The sequence below is a fragment of the Phragmites australis genome, chromosome 9 (assembly GCF_958298935.1).
Source record: "Phragmites australis chromosome 9, lpPhrAust1.1, whole genome shotgun sequence".
Taxonomy (NCBI): domain Eukaryota; kingdom Viridiplantae; phylum Streptophyta; class Magnoliopsida; order Poales; family Poaceae; genus Phragmites; species Phragmites australis.
In genome coordinates this window covers 35,049,224-35,069,033 of record NC_084929.1, presented here as the reverse complement: position 1 = coordinate 35,069,033, position 19,810 = coordinate 35,049,224, and the positions used below count along the sequence as shown (strand labels likewise).

The window sequence follows — 19,810 nt, the reverse complement described above, 5'->3', positions numbered from 1 at the left end:
CCGGATGCGTTGCCGGAACGGCAGGACGACGGTGCATAGAGTAAGATCTAAGATACCATGAGCCGTTTGTTTTTAACTAGTCAGTGAGCACGTCTAATCCAAACTGTAAAAAGAAATTGCAAAGTACGGGTTCCAAGTTTCAAATATACTCCTAAAGCACAAGGCTAATTATAATTGCCATCAAAATCGGTGCACGGAGAGCAAAGATGTAAACAAGTGTGGACATGACATATTTGAAACCCATACTTTCATAAATAGTATAGATTCCATATATTTATATAGATTCCATAATTGTCTTGGACATTAAATGATAAAACGGAGCCCTGAGCATCCTCTAGGAACCTAATATCCAAACAAGGATATTGTGAGGTAGCACCAGGATGCTATCTCCCTAGACTCTCATTCATACAATGACGGCGCAAAGGCACATGGTCACCATCTGATAAAATGGGCGAAGCCGCGAACATTCAGAAACGAGGCAGAATCAGCGCAAGGTCAAGACAACCTCTTGGGAATCAGAAACGACTCCTTGTTAGGTGATTATGTCTCAGTTTTACAGGACTGCGCCTCCGCACATATAACTTGCTATCGAAAGAAATCGCAATCCATCAGTCTGACAACACGCAACATGTTAAAAACGCTCTCTAGAACTGTTGTATGCCTGGACCCTATCAGCGCTAGAGCACAAGCTCAGCTTGTCCGAGCTGCTTTACTCCGCACCGAGTTAGGATATGGGAACGCGAAACCTGTTTCACAACAGCGAAAAAGACACTATAACAGTGGTGCAGGGCTCAGTAGGTGTGCTGGTGCTGCCAGTTCGGGTGAGACAGCCGCGAAGGCGCGCTCTGGAAGCCGTTCAGGCTGCCCTCGGCCAGGTTCTGGGGGTGCTGCTCCTGCGTAAGACCACCCTGAGAACTGTAGAAAGTTGGGTACCCATGACCTCCGAATTGGGAGGGCTGCGACTGCTGTGCTTGGCGAAAGCCACCCTGCTGACTCTGTCCCTGGTAATAGAACTGGCTAGGCGGAAGCGCTGACGGTGCTCTTGAACCTGAGCCATGAAGCCACATTGCAGAGTTGTCACCCTGAAAGAAATTCCACAATCAACACTTCTGAACAAACTAAACATAAATCAATAGAGATGACATTAACTGGGTCAGAGAGCACAAAAAAATCCAAGGTTAAATGAGTCAGCCTGGTCGAATACCTGCTGGAGGGCCATGTATTGACTGGCATCTTTGTACTGTCTGCTCAATGCTTCATCAAAACCAAGAGTTGTTGATACAGAGACAGTATTCTGATTAAGGGTGACACTTCCTGGGAGATTACTAGAGCTTCCAAAGCCTCCATAGCCAGAGATGACTGAAGAAGGTTGTTGTTGTTGCAAGCCTGTAGCAGACAGGTTGCTCTTATATTCTTGCATTGCGTACTTCATACCAGATCCTGGCACAGCAGCGGCAGACCGGTGGAATGGTCCATTACTCGAGTATGCTTGCTGGAACGCGGCTGGTAGGTAAGTAGCATAGTTTTGTGGCACATACGGATAGCCAATAATATTTGCAAAAGGCGCGAGAGGTAACGTTGGCTGAGAGTAAGGGTGAGCAGCTAATTGCTGAGAGAGAGCAGGCCCTGTCAGAATGCTCGTACTTGGAATATTTTGTGTAGACTGAGCGTTGGAAAAAACTCCTGTTTTCAGAGTCTGGAAAACATGTTCACAACATGCAGACTTAGCAAAAGGGAAGTGAGACAATACTAATACCAAGTAATATATGCAATATTAAAAACCCGGATGTCAATACTTGCACGATAAAGTTCAAACAACGTTATTCCCAGAAAAGAAAATTAACAAGGAAGTTCAGAATCCATACTGGACGTAAACAGGGCATTATTTTCCCATTTTAATAAGAATAGATTTGGCTTGCTACTAAAAATATATCATTGAACTAGGATGCTGCTTCTATGAATTTTCTAGTTAACTTAACAATTGATATTGAATGGTTGAGCATATGCATGGGAACTTGGTTTTTCTAACACTAGCACAGCCACATAAATTCATTTCTACATGAGATATAGAATAAAAGCCATTTCATAACATTCTAAAGATAAAATGGCATATGAATCTAAATGAAGCAAGTCAGAAAAATGAATTCAAATATCTAACTAACCTCCTGCATGGAGATGGCTGGTCTAGGATTAGTAGATGAACCCGCATTATATTTTGCCACAAGATATGGCGGTAAATCAAATTCTAAGTCCTGAAGAGTTGATTGATTTGACCCCAGTAGGTTGGTGCTCAACGGATTTGCTTGCTGGAGGAACAAAATGACAAGTGAGAATTGTGCACAAGCATAATCAACTGGATTAAATAAATAAACAGAAAAAGAAAAAAAATTAGCATAATCCTTTTCAGTAAGAATGAAGATGTTTGACATAAATACACACCAGGCATGGGAACCAGGAAAACCTTTTGGTCCACATGCTATCTCTGAATGGTTCCAGAATGACCAGTCTTTTACAGTAACGACAAATTAAGGCAAAAGACTGGTTTATATGGCAAGCAAGTCCTTTCTACTCTTTATGATTTCTTTTCTAATAGAGTTAAACTAGTACATGTCTTCTTATGGCAAGCTTAATTGGCCAAAATTGCTCAAAAGCCATTGACTAATAGAGTTAAACTAGTACACGTCATCTGAACTCCTGTTGACTGATTACTAGCAGTCACTGGCCAGGCAAGCATTCTAATTCCACTTTCTGGATCCTTATTTCAAAATTGTTTCAGGAATTAATGTAAAATAAGATGGCTTTGGGAATTGCATATTTCACATACCCTTAGTAGGAAAGCTCTGATTGCTCATCTAGTTATCTTGTTTTTCTTAAAAGGTAGTTCAAGCTTTTTCTTAGATATATAAAAAAACAGTCAACACTTGTCAGCATACAAGAGAAAATATTTTGTGCAGAAGACCAATTTGGTGCACAAGTACAAAAAAGGCGTTGGATACAAGATGGGTGGACGAGTTACAAGCGTGCTTCTCACAGATCCAATGGCCCTGTATCACTTTTCATGTTTCCTCACCAAATTACCTTTATTACCTAATATTTTCGATAACTTAAAAACCAAGAGCAAAACACCACATAGTTAATTACTTGAATTTGTTTAACAAAAAGCAAAAAAGGCAACCCTAATGAGCCCCCCAAGTACTGCAGTTTACAGAGCAACCTTTTTGAAACAGCAAACAGCCAATAAAAAACCACCTACCCAAAGTATGCTCCCCAGCTAGTTATATATGATTCACTTACTGCAGAAGGTGATATTTTAACTACCTCCGCTGGATCAATATAAGATATCCAACACCACTAATGCCCTTCTGTGATCCAGAACATAATTCTGAAAAAGTATATTTAAAAAAAAAAGACACTTTCAAAGTATAGTTCTTAGGCAAAACTATCACAAAACCACACTTTTACACAACACTTTCAGAGAACCTGACTTCTATTTGCATAATGTCGCGACAATATCAAAGAACCACACTTTTATTTTCATAATGTTTCAGAAAACCACTTGACAGATACTCAAGTGGACCCACTTGTTGGATATTGTAGCAAAGCTTGAAGTGTAGTTTTTTTTTTCTCGAACACACAGGAGAACTGCGTGTCATTGTATTAAGAAATAGAAAAAAGGGGTCCGATTACACTTAAAGTGTAGTTTTGTGAATGTTATGCAACGAGTAGTGTGATTCTCTGAAATTGTTGCTTAAAAGTGTGTTCTTTTCTGATGGTTTAACCAAAGGTAGTGTCGTCACTTGAAACTTACTCTAATTCTTAAGATGGGCCTGAATTAATATTCATATTAGTTCTAGTATTTTATAACACCTGTCACACAGATTAAAACTGTCTGTGTTTGTTAGCTGTTCCGGGGTCCTGCACAGGTTATGAAATAATGAAGTTTTTTTAAGACAGAAACAAAGCCCTAGCATTAGGTTGGCATATCACTTCAACATGTGCACCTAAGCCGATTCTTAATCTCAGCAAGTTCAACAAAGATAAGGGCATTTAAGGTGAGATAACTCCACAGATGACCCTATGGCCTACAAGTGCAATTTGCCTTGTTTCTACATGTGCATGCCACAGTTTCTTACTGATAAGACCTGCAGCCTCATGCATACTTCATGTTTGACAGAAACGCTAACAAAACGCTACAGAGAGACCAGTGCATCTAGAACTGTTAACATTTCATATCAACTCTATAGGCTTTTCCTTAACATTGTAATACATGCTTTATTGCCTATGACTGTAGATTAACATATTGCAACTTGCAGGTACAACATAGCACTAGGCACAAACAATGTGAGCAATGGAAGATCATTATCATTGGCATATAAAAGATGAAAAGAGCTTACCATCAAGTTTGAAAGATGGGAAAGAGTGTGCGCTTGGTTGTTTCCTTGTGGGTCCTCCATTGTGCTTGGCTGTGATGTGTTCATGTTCGAATATGCATGACTTGATACAGATGGGATGTCATATTGAAGACCAGATGGATCAAGTACTTCCGGCCTCAGCACATCAGCCTGTGAGACAGAAGGTGCATTGGCATTCTCCATGTTAGCTCCCATCATGGCCTCAAGGTTCTTGTTTGCTGACGAACTCACAGCACCGGTGTCATAGTAATCTTGATTCCTGCAACAAGCAGCTCCGCAATGTATTGTGTCCTTTTACAAAGAGGTGCAACCAGTGCGGCAAAATAAAGAAAACAGCTGTAAAATGCTAACCTTGCATCTATTTGATCTACCGGTGCAGATTCCACTCCAACAGGCAACTCCACATTGCTGTCAGTGGTCTTTTGTGGGAGGAACCCAGTAAATGCACCAGATTCAAAACTGCCAAAGCTCAAACTGACACATTCTGTGTTTGTAACTTGCAAATGATCAGGGATTATCACTGCAGGGTTATCTTCAGCAAACTTTTTTGCAGGTAACTCATCATTATGTAGGCTTAGACTCTCAAAGTTTGCTGCTGCTGCTGATACATCAGCATTGGAATCCTCAACTGCAAGGAAATGCCAATCAGAAGATATAAATACAAATCATAGTTATAAAGGAATCAGAACACATTGCAGACCATGCCAACAAGTTTGTACAGCATTGAGACCAAGACCAGGCTACCACAACACAACGTGGTTTGTAAAATAGTTAAAGAACAGTATGACATGTTAAGCAATGTATGCATACAGTGACATGCCGCATGCATAAGCTGGCAAGGATAAACAAAAACTGGAGGCACAGAATAACCTGCCAGTCCGAAGTATATCATGGAAAAAAGTATGACTTCTATAGTTTTATGAATATGTGTGAATTATCATATCTGTTCTTAAAAAACTGTTAACTACATTTCCCTCTCAGCCCAGAGGGATTGATTATTTGGCTCTTTATTTGTCCCTACCTTCCTTATTATGCTTACGAGTATTATTGCATGGATACGTTCATCTTGCTCAGGGTGAAATATGATGAGGATGAAGCAATTTGCAATATACCCTCAGATATTTCAATGATTTTACCACGATGAGTTATAATTAAAGCAGTCTTTCAATAATCCTGGCCAAGAATCACCGACCTTTTTAATGGAATATCAAAAGCTTCTAATAGAAGACGTTATGCTGTTTATCCGTAGCTAGTGAATGGAAAACGGTGGCAACATAAAATATCCAGGTTTTCCACATGGAACGGGTTAATAGGATGTTTCAAACAAAAATGTTTGGCCTCTAAGATGATTAACCAACAGAAGCTAAGCAGAGTTTGTACAATTAACTATAAACTCACCTTCGCCCTCTGTGTAAGAATGCTCTTGGGGCTGATAGGAACTTGAGTTGTTCAACAATCCATCATTATAATCAGAATTACCTTCATCATGTCCCAAGTGTCCCTCAGAAGCAGTTACTGGTCTCACTGCAATGGTGTTGTTTTCATCAAAATGCGAATTTTCATGCGAGTGAACCACATCATCAACTAGCACCGATGACTGTAACGATGCCTCGTATGAGTCACCAGAAGTCTCAGGGAGGGATGATTGATTCACTGTGTGTGGCTCATCTTGTTGAGTCCAATTATTCCCATATGTGTGCTTGTTGTCAGCAGTAGAATCACTGTGATTCTTAATCTGAACAGAATCTTGCAGAGGAGGTAATCCGTGGTCAAGCTCTGTCGGTAAAACTGTGCTTGCGGATTGTTTTGGATTCTGGTTTGCAGTGCTTGGCAAAGATGGATATTGTCCGGCATATCCTCTGTCAGCTGTAACCACAGGCTTGATAGAATGCTTTGCCTGAGGCCTACCCATTTTCACAATATCGGCCATCGACAACTGACCTGGCGTCCCAGACCAACCGTGCTGAAACCCAGATGATGATTGCACTGGTACTACTGGTCCCTCAGGAACCATATGTTTGTTTACAAAGGAACTGTGGGAGACAAGAGAGGGCATGAATATCCAACACAATATGAATAGAAAGCAAATAATATGAAACCATCAACAGACAGGATAAATTTTTAGGTTTTTAGTGATAGGCGTCATTCAAACATCTGGAGATCATAATGTTGATTCCGATCCAACACTTAATGATATCGTCGCCAATAACAGAATGCCATAATCCAATCAAAATGAGCTACCCAACAAAAGAATAAGTTCAAGTCCAAAACAAAGGAGTTAATCGAAAGGACTCAAGCTGTCCTCAGATGTTTTTTCAACATGACAGGAGCATCAACAACAACATATATAGGCATCTCAAAGGCCAATAATAAGAAGATTTGAGGGAAAACAGACAGGTAGATAATAGTTTGCCTAAAAAAGTATAAACAGCATAAATATCATCCTTCAAATGCATAGGGATGTTTTTCTTACCTTGCAATTGTTGACGGCATACCAGGTCCCGAGACTGGTGACCTAGAGGTCACATTATCTGATTTTGTGAATGAGACAAACAGAGGGTTAGAAGGACTAATGGCCAAAAACAAATAGCCTTGAGGACATAAAAGGTACTCTGTCTATTACCAACGGAGCTGGATTGCACAGAACCGTTCCATCCACCACGATCTGCACCACCTCTGATGCCTCGACTTGTAGAATTATTTGCTGATCGAGATCTAGGCTCAGGAGTCTCTTTAATCTATGTAAATGCCCATAACTATAGTTGTCATTTCTACTAAGAATAGAACATCTTTTTAACAAAGCAAAATTGTAGTTCCATATCTAAACTTTGGTGCTTTGGTGCAATGGATCATGCTGAAATAAAAGAACAAACCCATATGATGCAAGAAGACAATTAGCTACCGATTCATAAGTAACCCAACCTAAAGCTGGTCAATGGTTATAAAACGAAATGAACATTTCAGACACATAGGGTACATTGAAGATAAAGTTCAGTGTTAACTGACCTCCTTTTTCTTATCACGCTTGCTCTTTACCTCTTGAAAAGTATCTGTAAAATAATAATGATAGTGGCAAATGAGATACAATGCTCATACATGTGCTGGATCCCATTAACATAACAGATCAATCTTGGTGTCACTGCCAAATACAATAATTAATAAATAATGCAAACTAATGAACAAAACAACAAGATAGCTAATGATCACTAAAAACAGCAGAAGAAACACAGATGAGTAAAAATCGAAAAGAGAATTTGTATGACAAGATCAGATGATATCCAGGCAGCTATGTACATCTATGCAGCACCAAAATGGATACGGGTATTGGTATTGGACCGATACGGATATAGGTATGGGTATCGGACCGATACGGATACGGAGATACGCCATTTTTCTAGAAAATCCGATATGCAGATACGTTTTAATACTTAAAAAAACAGTAATATGTCACAAGTCTGATGGACAAGTCACATAGGTAGCAATTAACTATACATCAGTACATCACCTTAGCCTAATTAACTAAGCTCCTATGTTCCACTTAGATAACAGATGAGTGGAGGCGCATCAGTACATCAATACTTCACTGTACGGATAAAAGATACATTTCACAGTACAGGAATAGAGAAAGAGCAGCAAAAACTTCTAGAAGCCAATGTCATCTGGAAAACAACGGAGGCATCACCACAAACTATTACAGACCAACATAACAAAGCAGAGGACCTATAGAAACAAGAGTAAGCCATAATCTTCAGGTCACTTCATCAGTAATCCATTTTTTATCAGGTGTTGGGAGATCTGGTTCATCAGCACTCACCGAATCTGGAGCCTGGAGGCGCAGCCGCGCGGGAGCCTAGAACCTGGAGGTGTGGGCGGCTATAAGCCCGCTAGAGCCTGAAGGCGTGCGCGTCGCCGCCGGCGTGGTTGTGACTGGCGAGAGGCACTGCATGCTGGCGGCGACTGGTGACAGATTTGCGAGAGAGAGGTGGCTGGAGAGGGAGGCGAGAGCGATGCCAGTTTTAGGGATTCGACTCTGGGCTGATCCGGACTGCTGCCAGGCTGAGCTGTATCCTCGAGGTATCTACGAAGTATCCAACACATATCCTTAATTTTCGATTTATTTATTTTTTCAGATACTCCTCGGATACGTATCCGAGGAGTATCCATATCAGATACCACGTCAGATACAAATACACTACCTTCTGGGAGTATCCGTGTTTCATAGATGTACATTGAAAACAAAACAAACTCAACAACAAAAGAAGTTGTGACCTGTTCACGCACAACAACAAAAGAAGAATTACCAAAAAAAAAAAAAGCAGAAACAGCAAAAGCTGTTATTCTTCTTATGAATATGAATGAAACATCCCACTGATCTGATATCTGAGACAAACCCAAGACATACACACCTTCCTCTAAATTTTATATAGCCAGGTGATAGGAAACAGAATCTAAAAGAGTAGAAGTTCAAATAAGAAAAGAAAATCCCTTCTGCCATTTTTCCCCAAAAGCCTTAACAAAATAAACCCTGTCCCTGATACTCCCATACATGTGAAAAAGCTTGCAAAATCAGCATACCTCTATCCTTATTTCTCATCCACCACATAAGAGATGTACATAGAAAGTACTCATCCCACGGCAATATAGCACCACTTAACAGATCTCATATAAGTACAGGCAACAAAACAAGCAACTCAGCGATGTTTCAACTTTTCAACAAACTAAAAAGACAATCCAGAAGCTCCACCTCCTTTCCCAGTCTAAAGGCTCCCTTTCCTGCTAGCTAAATTTACCACAGCTATCCTTTCTAAATTGAGTAACTAAACTTTCCGCAACTGTCTTTTCCAAACCTGGTTGCAAGAATCAAATATCAATCAGACTCATTTCAGTTTCCCTCCTACGTTGAAAAGAGCTAAAAGGTATGAACAAATGCAGCTCGCTTATCTTCCGTTCTCCCAAGTTTCCGGTATCCACATTCTCCACACCATCAACACATTACATCAGAGAATAGCAAGTCCTCCCCCAAAAGCTACAGCCACAAAAATTCGAGCATTCTTGAAGTGTCTAGCTGACCGCCAATTTAAACCACAGAGACGCAAAAGGAGGCACAGCAGAAATAATAACCAGAATCTACCTACACGCTAATCCAAATCTGGAAACACTTACCATATTAGCATTTAGCAGGACATCTAAAACAGAAACCCTAAAAAGCGTAGAACCAGAAGAATATTTGCGACAGCCCTTACAATTATAAATCTAACACTATAATCTGATGCCGACTTAGATATCTAAAATCGCGAAGTATGAACACAAAGCCCCGGAGGGGAAAAACAATACAAGTTCATCAGATTCCCACTAATCCGTAGCGGCCGCGCGCTCAGACGCAACCTTCACGGCGACGAATCGCCCCAGATCGACAAGAGCCCACTGGTCTAACGCCCCTCCAAACCCTAGCAACGTGCCCTCCAACTCCATCGCGCATCCAGGGAACAACCGGTGAAGGAACAGCGAAACAAGCACTAAATCGTGGGCGTGGGGGAAGATAGCGCGGGCCCGGCCCGAACCTTGGGAGAGGAGGCGGCTGACCGCCTCGTCGGGGTCCATGCCGCACTCACGCAGCGCGGCGTAGATCTCAGGCCCGGGGCGGTTCACGATCTCCTTCAGGCTCTGCACCAGCTTCCTCGACGCCGCCGGGACGGGCGCCGCCGCCCCCTTCCCTCCGGCACCCCCGCCGCTCATCCTCGCCGCCGGGATCCCCTCCTCGCCGGGAAACCCCTCGGACTTCGGGAACAGGGGGCGCGGCGGTGGGTAGCTTCGGCTTGGTTCACTCCCACGCAACGCAACGGCGGCCAAATTCCAAAACCCTTCCTCCCCTCCCTCCGCTGCGCCCACGTTTATATATCCTGCCTATATGGATTACGGAGGAGGGGTTAATAAGGCGCGTTAACTCTTTTCCTGCCCGCGTTTGATACGACGTACTATGCAGTAATTACCGTGGGTCTCCATCGTCTAATCTAAGCACACCACATCCTGTACATGTTTTGCAGGTAATTTTCTCTCTATACTGTAATGTAATTTTCTCTTTATCCTGACTAGACCTGCACTATCTTCCTTACATGACTAATCAGGATAAAACCAACACAATCTACATACTTTTTTTCTTCCTTTTGTAACTATTCAAAGTTGGACAACATATTCCATGTTGTATAAACCGAAATCATATATATCATACGTTGGGCAGAATAATCAAATTGTGTTTGTTGTAAATTTTATTTGAGACAAACTAACGTGTGCATAAGAAGATATACGCTAGAATAGAAACACTAATAAAAGGAGTTGTGCCCCATGACTTCATCATCCTATCAATACAACCTACATACTTTTTTTTAGTTAGGACAAAACCAACGCATGACCCGCGCTATCTTCCCTACATGACTAGTTAGGATAAAACCAACACAACCTACATACTTTTTTTTCTTCCTTTTGCAGTTGTTCAAAGTTGTTGAACATATTCGATGTTGTATAAACAAAAATCATATAGATCATATGTTGGGCGAACAATCCAATTGTGTTTGTTGTAAGTCCCATTTAAGGCTAACTAATGTGTGTATAAGAAGGTATACACTAGAATAGAAACACTGGTAAAAGGAGTTGTGCCTCGTGACTTCACCATCCTATCAAAAGACGGTTTGCAGATTCGACCTCCTCGTCTCAAACCATGTCAGTATCCATCTAAGTGGCTCTGTCTAACGTATGATCTTTTCCTTCCTTTCGTGTTGAAGTCATGCAGCCAGGCGAACTCCCTCCTGCCTCTTGGGCCTAGATGTTTTCAGCGTGTCTATCTGTCTGGTGAGCCATTATCTAGCCCGGTCTTGGCAGAGAGGTGGGCCGTGGGGACTCGTCAGTGCCTATAATCTTTGGGCCGTAGCATCTAAGCCGAACCGTGAGGTGGTTTGGAGGCAGATGCGATTAATCTAAGGTCTGTTCTGATCTCTTCGTCTTTTGACTTAGCGACGTGTGGTGTCATCTTCAAAGAAATCAAGTTCAGGATGTTTACTAGCTTCACTGATGTCCGAGTTTCTTACGGTCCACATTCTTGTAATAACGTAGCGCATAAGCTAGCTAGTTTAGTGCTAATCTTGGGTCGAGAGGTATTTTAATCTAGTATGACACTGTCCTAAATGATGTAAGTTCTCTCGTGGACGTAAACATTATGTCAGCCTCTGGTTAAAGGAATTACTTTCCATAAAAAAAATTCGAGTGCTGCACCAATCACATGGATCTTCGTCCAGCAACGTGTGCCTCTGTGAGCACTACTCCATCCATTTCGTTCTACAAGGCTTATTGTTTTCTTGAACTTTTGTCAAAATATAAGCCTTGCGTATGGATTTATTGATATTTTTCCATGCTTTCCCTTATTTACTGTTTTTTATCTCCCCTATATTAATGGATAGCATATCACAAACTATTCTTTCTTATGTTTCCCAATAATTAAGTAGGGTTATCATGGTCATTTTCCTATGGTTTCATGCCTTCCTTAATCTTTGTGTCTATCACAAATAAGCATTATATTTTAAAATGGAGGGAGTACTACATAGCGTCTGGTCTTCAGCCTGCAAAAGTTTGAGAAGAATTTAGCGTTCTTCGGCAGTGCATTAACACATCTAGAATGGTGCATACCTGATTAGTAAGTAAGTAAATTTTATAAAATTTTTATGAAAAATCTCTATAAGATTTTGATCCCGTTACATAGAAAAGATCACTTCAAGCTCATAAAGTCTTACTAAAGCAAATACATACAGGCAGTGTAAATTAGCATACCGAACACTAAAGAAGTTGTGACCTGTTCACACACAACAACAAAAGAAGAATTAAAAAAAAGCAGAAACAGAAAAAGCGTTATTCTTCATATGAATATGAATGACGAGGACTAACAAAAGGAAGCTGAAACATCCCACTGATTTGATATCCGAGACAAAAACAAAGCAGTTGGAAAGAATATGGTACAACTGATTAAAAGAGTTCATGTAGAGATTCGACATTAATTTTAGTTAAACCTATTCTACAATAATGAATGAAATCAAGTTTCAATATCTAGTTTCATTGACAGTTCTAAATAATCTATCTATACGGTTGATAGATATAGTGACCACATACCTATATAAATCATTTAATTCAAACATATATATATAAGTCCCCGAAAGACCAGACATTTTGAATCTAAACGCAAACCACAATATCTATTGTGTAAAACTTAAAAAGTAATATGGCTTAAAACAATTGAGAAGAATTTAGTACAACCGGTTAAAAGAGTTACTTCTTAAAAAAGAGTGTTCTAACAATGATGATTGCCCATATAATTTCATAAAGAAGTCCTCAACAGGAATTTACATCATCTGTGTATATATTAATGATCTGAATATCATTAGAAATATAGAAGATATAGACGAAGCACGTAATCATCTAATGACAGAATTTTAAATAAAGGATTTGAGTAAAATCAAATTTTACTTCGGTATACAACTCGAGCACCTTCCTTCAGGTATTATAGTACACCAAGCCATATATACCATAAAATATTAAAGAAATTTAATATGGACAAATCGTATCCATCCAAGACTCCCATATTTGTTCGATCTCTTGATATCGAGAAAGATCTATTTAGACCACGGGAGTAAGGAGAAGAGATACTATGACCTGAGGTTCCTTATCTCGTTACCATTGGAGCGCTTATGTATCTTGCAAATTATACCAAATTTGATATCGCATTTACAGTGAACTTACTAGTTAGACATAACGCTACTCTAACTAAACGCAATTGGGCGGGAGTCAAAATATCTTTTGATATCGCCAAAGCACCATAGATCTTGGTCTTTTTTATAAAAAGAAAACAATATATGAATATGATTAGATACACTGAAGTTGGCTACTTATCAGATCACCATAATACTTATCACAGGCAAGCTTTATATTCTTATACAGTGGAACAACCATTTCATTGAAGTCTTCAAAATATACTCTAGTTGCTACATCCACAAATCATTCTGAAATAATTGCAGTATATGAAGCATCACGTGAATATGTATGACTTTTTAAATGATAAATCACATACAACAATAATATGATGATGATTATATTGAATCACCAACTATTATTTATGAATATAATTCTGCATACATTGCTAAATACAAACAGATTGCATAAATAACAATATAACAAAACATATTGTTTCTAAATTGTTCTATCATCATAAATTACAAAATAATAGTAAGATAGGAATCTTACAAATTAAATCATATAATAATCTCGTTGATTTATTCACTAAGTCCTTACCAATTTTTAGCTCTCTATTACACATATCATGTGCTCAGTTTTTTTACTAAATCTGTCTCATTTATAATTAAGAATTTATTAACCATATCTAAGCTTTTTCTGATTCAAATTTTTTATAGGGAGTGATTCTTTTGAGGAAATGATTCTATCGCTGAAAGTGATTCTCTAACATAAAATATATGGAGAAAATGGTTTTCTGCGAGAAGTGAATCAGGGGAAGCTGCTTTTTTCAGCTTTTCAACTTTTAGTTAATTTTAGAGAATCACTCTCACGAATTTCATTCAGAAAACTAAAAACTGAAAACTGCTGTTTAGCAGAGCTCCTCCTACCTCCAACCAAAAAACTGAGAGCTCTGCCAAATAAACACCTATTTAAACTCTGACTAAAAAATTTAAACGCGAATCAAAGATACTCTAAACCAACTGTCCGACCGGCAGTCTGGTTGTGCACGAGCTCACGTACCACTGCTCCTCCCGCAACGCGTTGCGCCCGCGGCAGCAAATCCAGCCGTCGTCGCGTTCCAGGCTCGGCACACCGCGCGCAGCATCGACACGAAGAAAATAACCTTTCCCCACCAAATCACAGCAGCAAGCGTAACGCGGGCACACCAGGCCGAGCAAGGCCAGGCCGCCCTTGTCGCTGCGCGCGATCCGTTTCTCCGACGCGGAGTTCAGGCATCACACGAGCCCGAGGCCCACCCCGCGCCGGGCGAACCAAGCGCCGAAGACAAGCAAGCACCGCGCGCGCCCGTTCCCTCGTGGCGCGCGGCGGGAACGTGCGGCCCCTCGTGGTCCGTTGCCTCCCCGGCGCGGCGGGTACGGGCGTCCGTCCGTCCGTCCGTCCGCGGACCCTCCCATGCCCGCGACTTTTAATCACAGCGGCTCACTCGGCCACCGCTTGTCACATCACATCACAGTGTCCACAGCTCACGGCTGCCACTCCACTCCAGTAGTCCAGTCTCCAGCCCTCGAGAACGAACCCGACTTCTCCAGGATTCTAGAGACAATACCACCGCATCAGTAGGCGAATCCCGCTCGGAGAAATGTCCATCTCGACGCGCCTCGCGATCCCGGCGCTCGTGGTGCCGCCGCGGCTGAGGGTGCGAGCGGCCGGGAACGGGGGTTCCGGTTCACCTGTCGCTCGCGTCGCCCTGCGCACGGACGCGCTCAGGTGAGGTCTTGGGGCTGTGCGCCATCGGAGGCTCTGACTTTCGCCTTCTGTTCCTGTGATTAATCGGCACTGCAACGGTGATGTGCATTTGTGCAGGGGCCTCGCTGCCGCTGAAGCCGCAGCCGTTGGCCGTAGGCGCGGGCCAGCCGTGCCGGCGCCGGGGGGCCGCCGCCGTCTGCCACTCGTCGGCGCATCTGAGCGCGCGGACGATGCAATGGATCTCCGCCGGGGCGACCGCGTGAGTGGCAGCTCCCTATCTCGCCACCCAAATGACTCTTTCCATTCTCTTTTTTCGGGGATACGCATGAGAACTCTCTTTCTACTCGAACTTAAAAAAAAAAAAAAACTCACGTTCCACCCTGTACTGCGATGGATGCGATTTACCCGTTCAAAAGCGTGCGCTTTTTGTGCTTTGCATCTGTTCGCTATTTTGCCTGTTAGAACCCGGAGCTATTGGTAGGTGTTGACATGCTAATACGTAATAACTGGTCTTAAAAAAATAGTAATGACTGGTATCTGATTGTAAGATGCGCCATCCTATGAATTCTGATCTTGATTAGATGATTATTGGAAGATCATGGCACCAGGTGCTAGATTAGTTATATGGATCATATATTGGTCCTGTTAGAATGGGTACAGGGCACAGCATCAGCATGTGATGGCACTGGTCTAGCTAGTACGACGGACTAGTGCTGACTCCAGTGAAAAAGATATTTGTCCTAGATGCGTGCAACTAACAATATCTCTATAGATGTTTAAATCGGTCATATGAAAACGATATTTAGCTTTCATAGATTTTATTAGACCTTACAAATGTCTTACTATAGAATTTGGTGGTCAAAGTTGTACTAAAGACCATTTCGGTGCAAAAAAAAAACACTTCTTTGTAACTTGAAGGAGTATTTATTTGCTCATTTTACTGCACACGCATAAGGTACTTGTATTGTAATCCCTCCATTCCGAAATAGCTGTCCTTATAAGGTGCCGTAATATCCCCTCTTTCAAATGCTGGTTGTGTTGGATAAAAAGGTATACAATGAATAGTGTCAATCCGTTTCATAAAACGAAGTATCAATTGCTTCATTGCTACGTGCTTGAGCTAAAAGGATGAGTAATTCAGACTGGAGAGAGTATGTTACACGATATAGGTTATGGATCTTTTCAGATTTTTTATTCATTTATGGTTGAACTGAATGCCCTGTGTTAATGGCTCCACTTTTTTTTATATCACAATTCAATGACTCCACTTTAAATTGCCACCTAATGTATGGTTTTCATGTCACTTTGGAGTGGCATATGACTTGTACAAGGAAATTTAACAGGTATTAAATGCCATGCCAGCCATGTTAATGCCATCTATTTCACAAAACATACGGATACAACATGTGTTAGACTTTTGATATCATGATATTCAGAGTTTGGGTCCACTTGGCATGAACTATATGTCTACTTTATTTTTCTGATCTCTCATAAGTTACTAGAGCTGTTCATGTTGTGAAGATGATGAACAGTCATGTAAAAAATTAAAATCATGCGAAGGTAATCTTGCTTCAGATCTTTGATGAGTTGCTAGAGCTGTTCATGTCATTTATGCTATTCTTCTTGAGGATGAACAGTCCTGTAAAAGTAGAATTGCACTAAGACAGTCTCTTTGGAAACTCATCTGTCTCGAGGAATTTCTATTGTGCAACTTATTTAGCTTCGTCAAGAAATACCCTGGATTGTGAAACAAATGCACGATATAACTTACTTTGCTGTACACTGTATGATTATTATCTGAGCATTGTTACTCTTTTGTCTTTTGCAGAGTGCTACTGCTAGCTAAAGGAACAGCCATACACAAGTCTTTCCTTGTGCCATTTTTTGCTCTGCAAGCACCTTGCAGCATCATATCATGGATCAAGTAATGCTGCTATTTGGCGCAAATTATTTGATACATCAGTTTTCTTATTTCCTTTGTTTGCTATATATTATGTATGCTTGTTTCTTTTTAAAATAAGAATACTCTCTTGAAGCCTACTTATTTTGTGGTATCAACATCCGTTGTTAGGAGCGACTATGGTCAATGGACTGCTTTTCTTGCTCTTTTGGTGCGTTTGTTCTTCTTCATTCCAGGTAGAGTAACAAAAAAAATCATAAAAGGTTATTCATGGTTAAATTTCTTTCGTCCCCGTATTTTTGTTCAGACAATGGGATAGTTGCATTTAAAATACACTTGATTGTACAATCTGAATTGAGATATGGTACATGTTTACGGTTACTTATATTCGCATCTGACTATCATAGGTGAGATTGAGCTTCCATTGTCAACAATGCTGCTTGTCAGTGTTGCTCCTTACCAATTGATGAATCTGAGGTATGGAACATTTCAGTGTTCGACCTTTTCAGGAGTACAATCTTAGCACTGAGCAGTACTGCCTCCGCCGCATCTGTTAATGCTGAAATTTGCATATCCTTATGGCCTTTATATACATATAGATGTTTTTTCATGCAGCTAATCAAGCAACCAACTGATCATCATAGTACTGTACATTATCATGTATATTGGACGTGAATAGAAGCAAGCACATATGTATCTATTTGACTACTACTGACAGAGAATCAGTCCACAGGATCTTAGTTTTTCAGTTTATGTCTGGATTGTGACGCATATCCCAAGTCCCAAAACATCAGCTTATAGTGTTGCATATTCTCAAATTTCCCTTATAAAAATCATCTTTGGTTTGTGCTCATGTGCTTCAACTTCCATTTTCTTCATACAGGGGAACTCAAGGTGGTGCAGTACTGTCATTGGCCATAGCCGGATATCTCGCTTTCCAGCACTTCACCAGGGTGGGAGGTTTAGGCAAAGCCTTTGAGCAGGGATCAATAATTGCAACATTGGCCATCATCTGCATCACTATTATCCCACTGATGCTGCTGTTCTGATCTGGATTAAGCTGGCATGAGTTTGTTCCTCATTGTGGGTGTCAGTCGACGGATAAATAAAAACCTTGTAATGCAACATCCTGTCAAGACTCCTAGCTCCTTTTCCCAAATAAAAATGAATTGTGGTATAGTTTGCTAAAATATGCACTGATATATCCTGATGTATGGTATGGTTTACCCAAAAATTACCGTAGTAGTAGTTAGTGTTCTTCAGTGATTAGTGGTTCATCTCCTTTTGTTGAATCTCTTGTTCACTTTTACATAATTTTTTTAGCATCTGCTGGTCTGGGCTAATTGATGAAACACATGGCAGTATGGAACGGGCACCTTTGCTCCTACCTGACTGCATGGAATGCGTATAGTAGTTGTTAAACCAGATGTGATCTCATTTAGGTGTGGTTTTGTGAAACTATAAGACCATGATTGGTATATGTGGCTGTGTGAATCAAGGCCGGATATTTGAGGTTTTCTGTAACTAGGGGCATAAAACCCGTGGGCTTCTACAAATGCAAAACATCTCAAATTATGTTGTGAATCATGCTGTGAGACATTGTAATCTTTTCCCATCAATTCACAAATGCAAAACATCTCAAGAATGCTGGCAGCATAGCACGCTCGGTGATGCACAATTTTACATAGGCATAAGAGTAGATAATCAGAACTAGGTGAAGAACAAGTCGTGAAATATTATTCATCTTAATTTTAAGTCTAAGCCTCAATCTACAAATAAGGTGAAAATCTAGGTTCAGGATTCTGGATAGACGACCTCGGCATCTTCAATGTCGCATCCTCCTTAGAGGTGTTATCTTGGAGATCTTTTCGCGTGTTTGGGCAGCCGACCAGCTTGGGTCTGGCGGTTTTTGGGCATTTCTCTCGCTTTGTGCTTGGATGGTCGGTTGACACGCTTGGAAGGGACGTGTTGAGTGAAGTCGGAGCTACTGTATCGATGGGGTCTGACGGAGCTCGGCAATGATGACATGAGGCATAGCCTTTTCTAGTTGCGTCAATGGTGGTTGTGGGTGTCAACGTGATGACAACGAGGTAGCGGTCGAGGTCCACTGTGTGAAGTTGAAGCTGCTACGCTGAGGGCAAGCATGCCAATGATGACCTGTGATGGGCTTTTCTTGGGTTATGGTTGTATGGTGGGTGAGTCATTTAGTTGTCTTCATCGTCTTGTTGTTAGAGAGTTTTGTAGCGGTTTTCCCTTCTTTTAACCGTGCAGTTGTAAAGCTTTCAGACCCTATTTCTCTTATAAATTGAACTAATTTTCTTCATTTGATATAAAATCGGCAGAGCTCATGTCGTCATTTCGGAAAAAATGTTTTTTTTCCATTCACACAATCTTAATCTAAGCATAAACCTCAGTCTGAAAATTTGAAAACACGGTCTGTCCATTTACTAATCTTTGATTGACTCACAATTGGCTTCCAGTTAACAGGCGAGTAACGGGGAGGCCGTCTGTGACCGGCCGTGAGGGGTCTCACTACCACGGTACGATGCGTTTGGTTAGAGGGAATTGATACAAGGGAACGAGAGTTTAGAGGTCAGAGTTTTAGGTTCTGTTTGACAGGATCTGGATTGAATATTTTTGGAGTTGATCATATTTAGTTCTAAGAAATACATGACTAAAATTGTGGATGGATTGAATGTATTTGATTAAATCATTTGGTTTTTATTTTAGACAAAAATAAATGTTTAAACTATTTTATTTTATTATACAAACTCCATATCTAACATGAATCGGAACTGGAGCTGTGCTAAACAGTCCCTTACAATCTCTTGATTGGGCAGTGACCATGAGAATTTCAGTGGGATGAGAAAGATGATTTGGAAGGCTAACTACCACTACTTTAAACCCAAAGGGAGGGGTGGGAATTGTGTTGTAATATTCATCTATTTTTCTATTTTCTTTTCACTAAAATTGTTAGATTTTCGATCAAACTATATCCGCATTTCATATAATTAAAACC

The 19,810-nt window shown here is 40.8% G+C and overlaps 2 protein-coding genes across 3 annotated transcripts; one reads left to right on the top strand and one right to left on the bottom strand.

Moving 5' to 3' along the window:
• Positions 1 to 508: 508 nt before the first annotated feature.
• LOC133929434 (uncharacterized) lies at positions 509 to 10,301 on the bottom strand. 2 transcript variants are annotated; one of them, XM_062376185.1, is made up of 11 exons: positions 9,974 to 10,114; positions 8,227 to 8,490; positions 7,419 to 7,462; positions 7,036 to 7,150; positions 6,886 to 6,943; positions 5,811 to 6,445; positions 4,764 to 5,040; positions 4,395 to 4,671; positions 2,163 to 2,306; positions 1,205 to 1,696; positions 509 to 1,082 (listed from the first exon to the last, which is right to left on the bottom strand). In XM_062376185.1, exons 5-11 carry the CDS (start codon positions 6,903 to 6,905, stop codon positions 792 to 794), a joined length of 2,136 nt encoding a protein of 711 aa, XP_062232169.1. In that variant the 5' UTR covers positions 6,906 to 6,943; positions 7,036 to 7,150; positions 7,419 to 7,462; positions 8,227 to 8,490; positions 9,974 to 10,114; the 3' UTR covers positions 509 to 791. The 2 variants fall into 2 exon arrangements, with proteins under 2 accessions (XP_062232169.1, XP_062232168.1); XM_062376184.1 differs by lacking the exon at positions 8,227 to 8,490 and having other exon boundaries at positions 9,974 to 10,301.
• Positions 10,302 to 14,977: 4,676 nt separating this feature from the next.
• LOC133929431 (cold-regulated 413 inner membrane protein 1, chloroplastic-like) lies at positions 14,978 to 18,083 on the top strand. Its single transcript, XM_062376180.1, has 5 exons — positions 14,978 to 15,150; positions 16,720 to 16,815; positions 16,963 to 17,027; positions 17,199 to 17,268; positions 17,675 to 18,083. The coding sequence occupies exons 1-5, from the start codon at positions 14,993 to 14,995 to the stop codon at positions 17,838 to 17,840; spliced, it is 555 nt and encodes a 184-aa protein (XP_062232164.1). The 5' UTR covers positions 14,978 to 14,992; the 3' UTR covers positions 17,841 to 18,083.
• Positions 18,084 to 19,810: the final 1,727 nt, after the last annotated feature.

What these genes read in the sequence shown, in the direction of transcription:
- LOC133929434 (XM_062376184.1), bottom strand. Translation starts at nt 10,148, where the DNA reads ATGAGCGGCGGGGGTGCCGGAGGGAAGGGGGCGGCGGCGCCCGTCCCG. An exon ending in TGTGCAATCCAGCTCCGTTG is followed by an intron (nt 6,944 to 7,035) that starts GTAATAGACAGA and finishes TCACAAAATCAG; the next exon opens with ATAATGTGACCTCTAGGTCA. An exon ending in CAGCCATCTCCATGCAGGAG is followed by an intron (nt 1,697 to 2,162) that starts GTTAGTTAGATA and finishes CATGTTTTCCAG; the next exon opens with ACTCTGAAAACAGGAGTTTT.
- LOC133929431 (XM_062376180.1), top strand. Translation starts at nt 14,993, where the DNA reads ATGTGCATTTGTGCAGGGGCCTCGCTGCCGCTGAAGCCGCAGCCGTTG. An exon ending in AGCATCATATCATGGATCAA is followed by an intron (nt 16,816 to 16,962) that starts GTAATGCTGCTA and finishes ATCCGTTGTTAG; the next exon opens with GAGCGACTATGGTCAATGGA. An exon ending in TTTGTTCTTCTTCATTCCAG is followed by an intron (nt 17,028 to 17,198) that starts GTAGAGTAACAA and finishes TGACTATCATAG; the next exon opens with GTGAGATTGAGCTTCCATTG.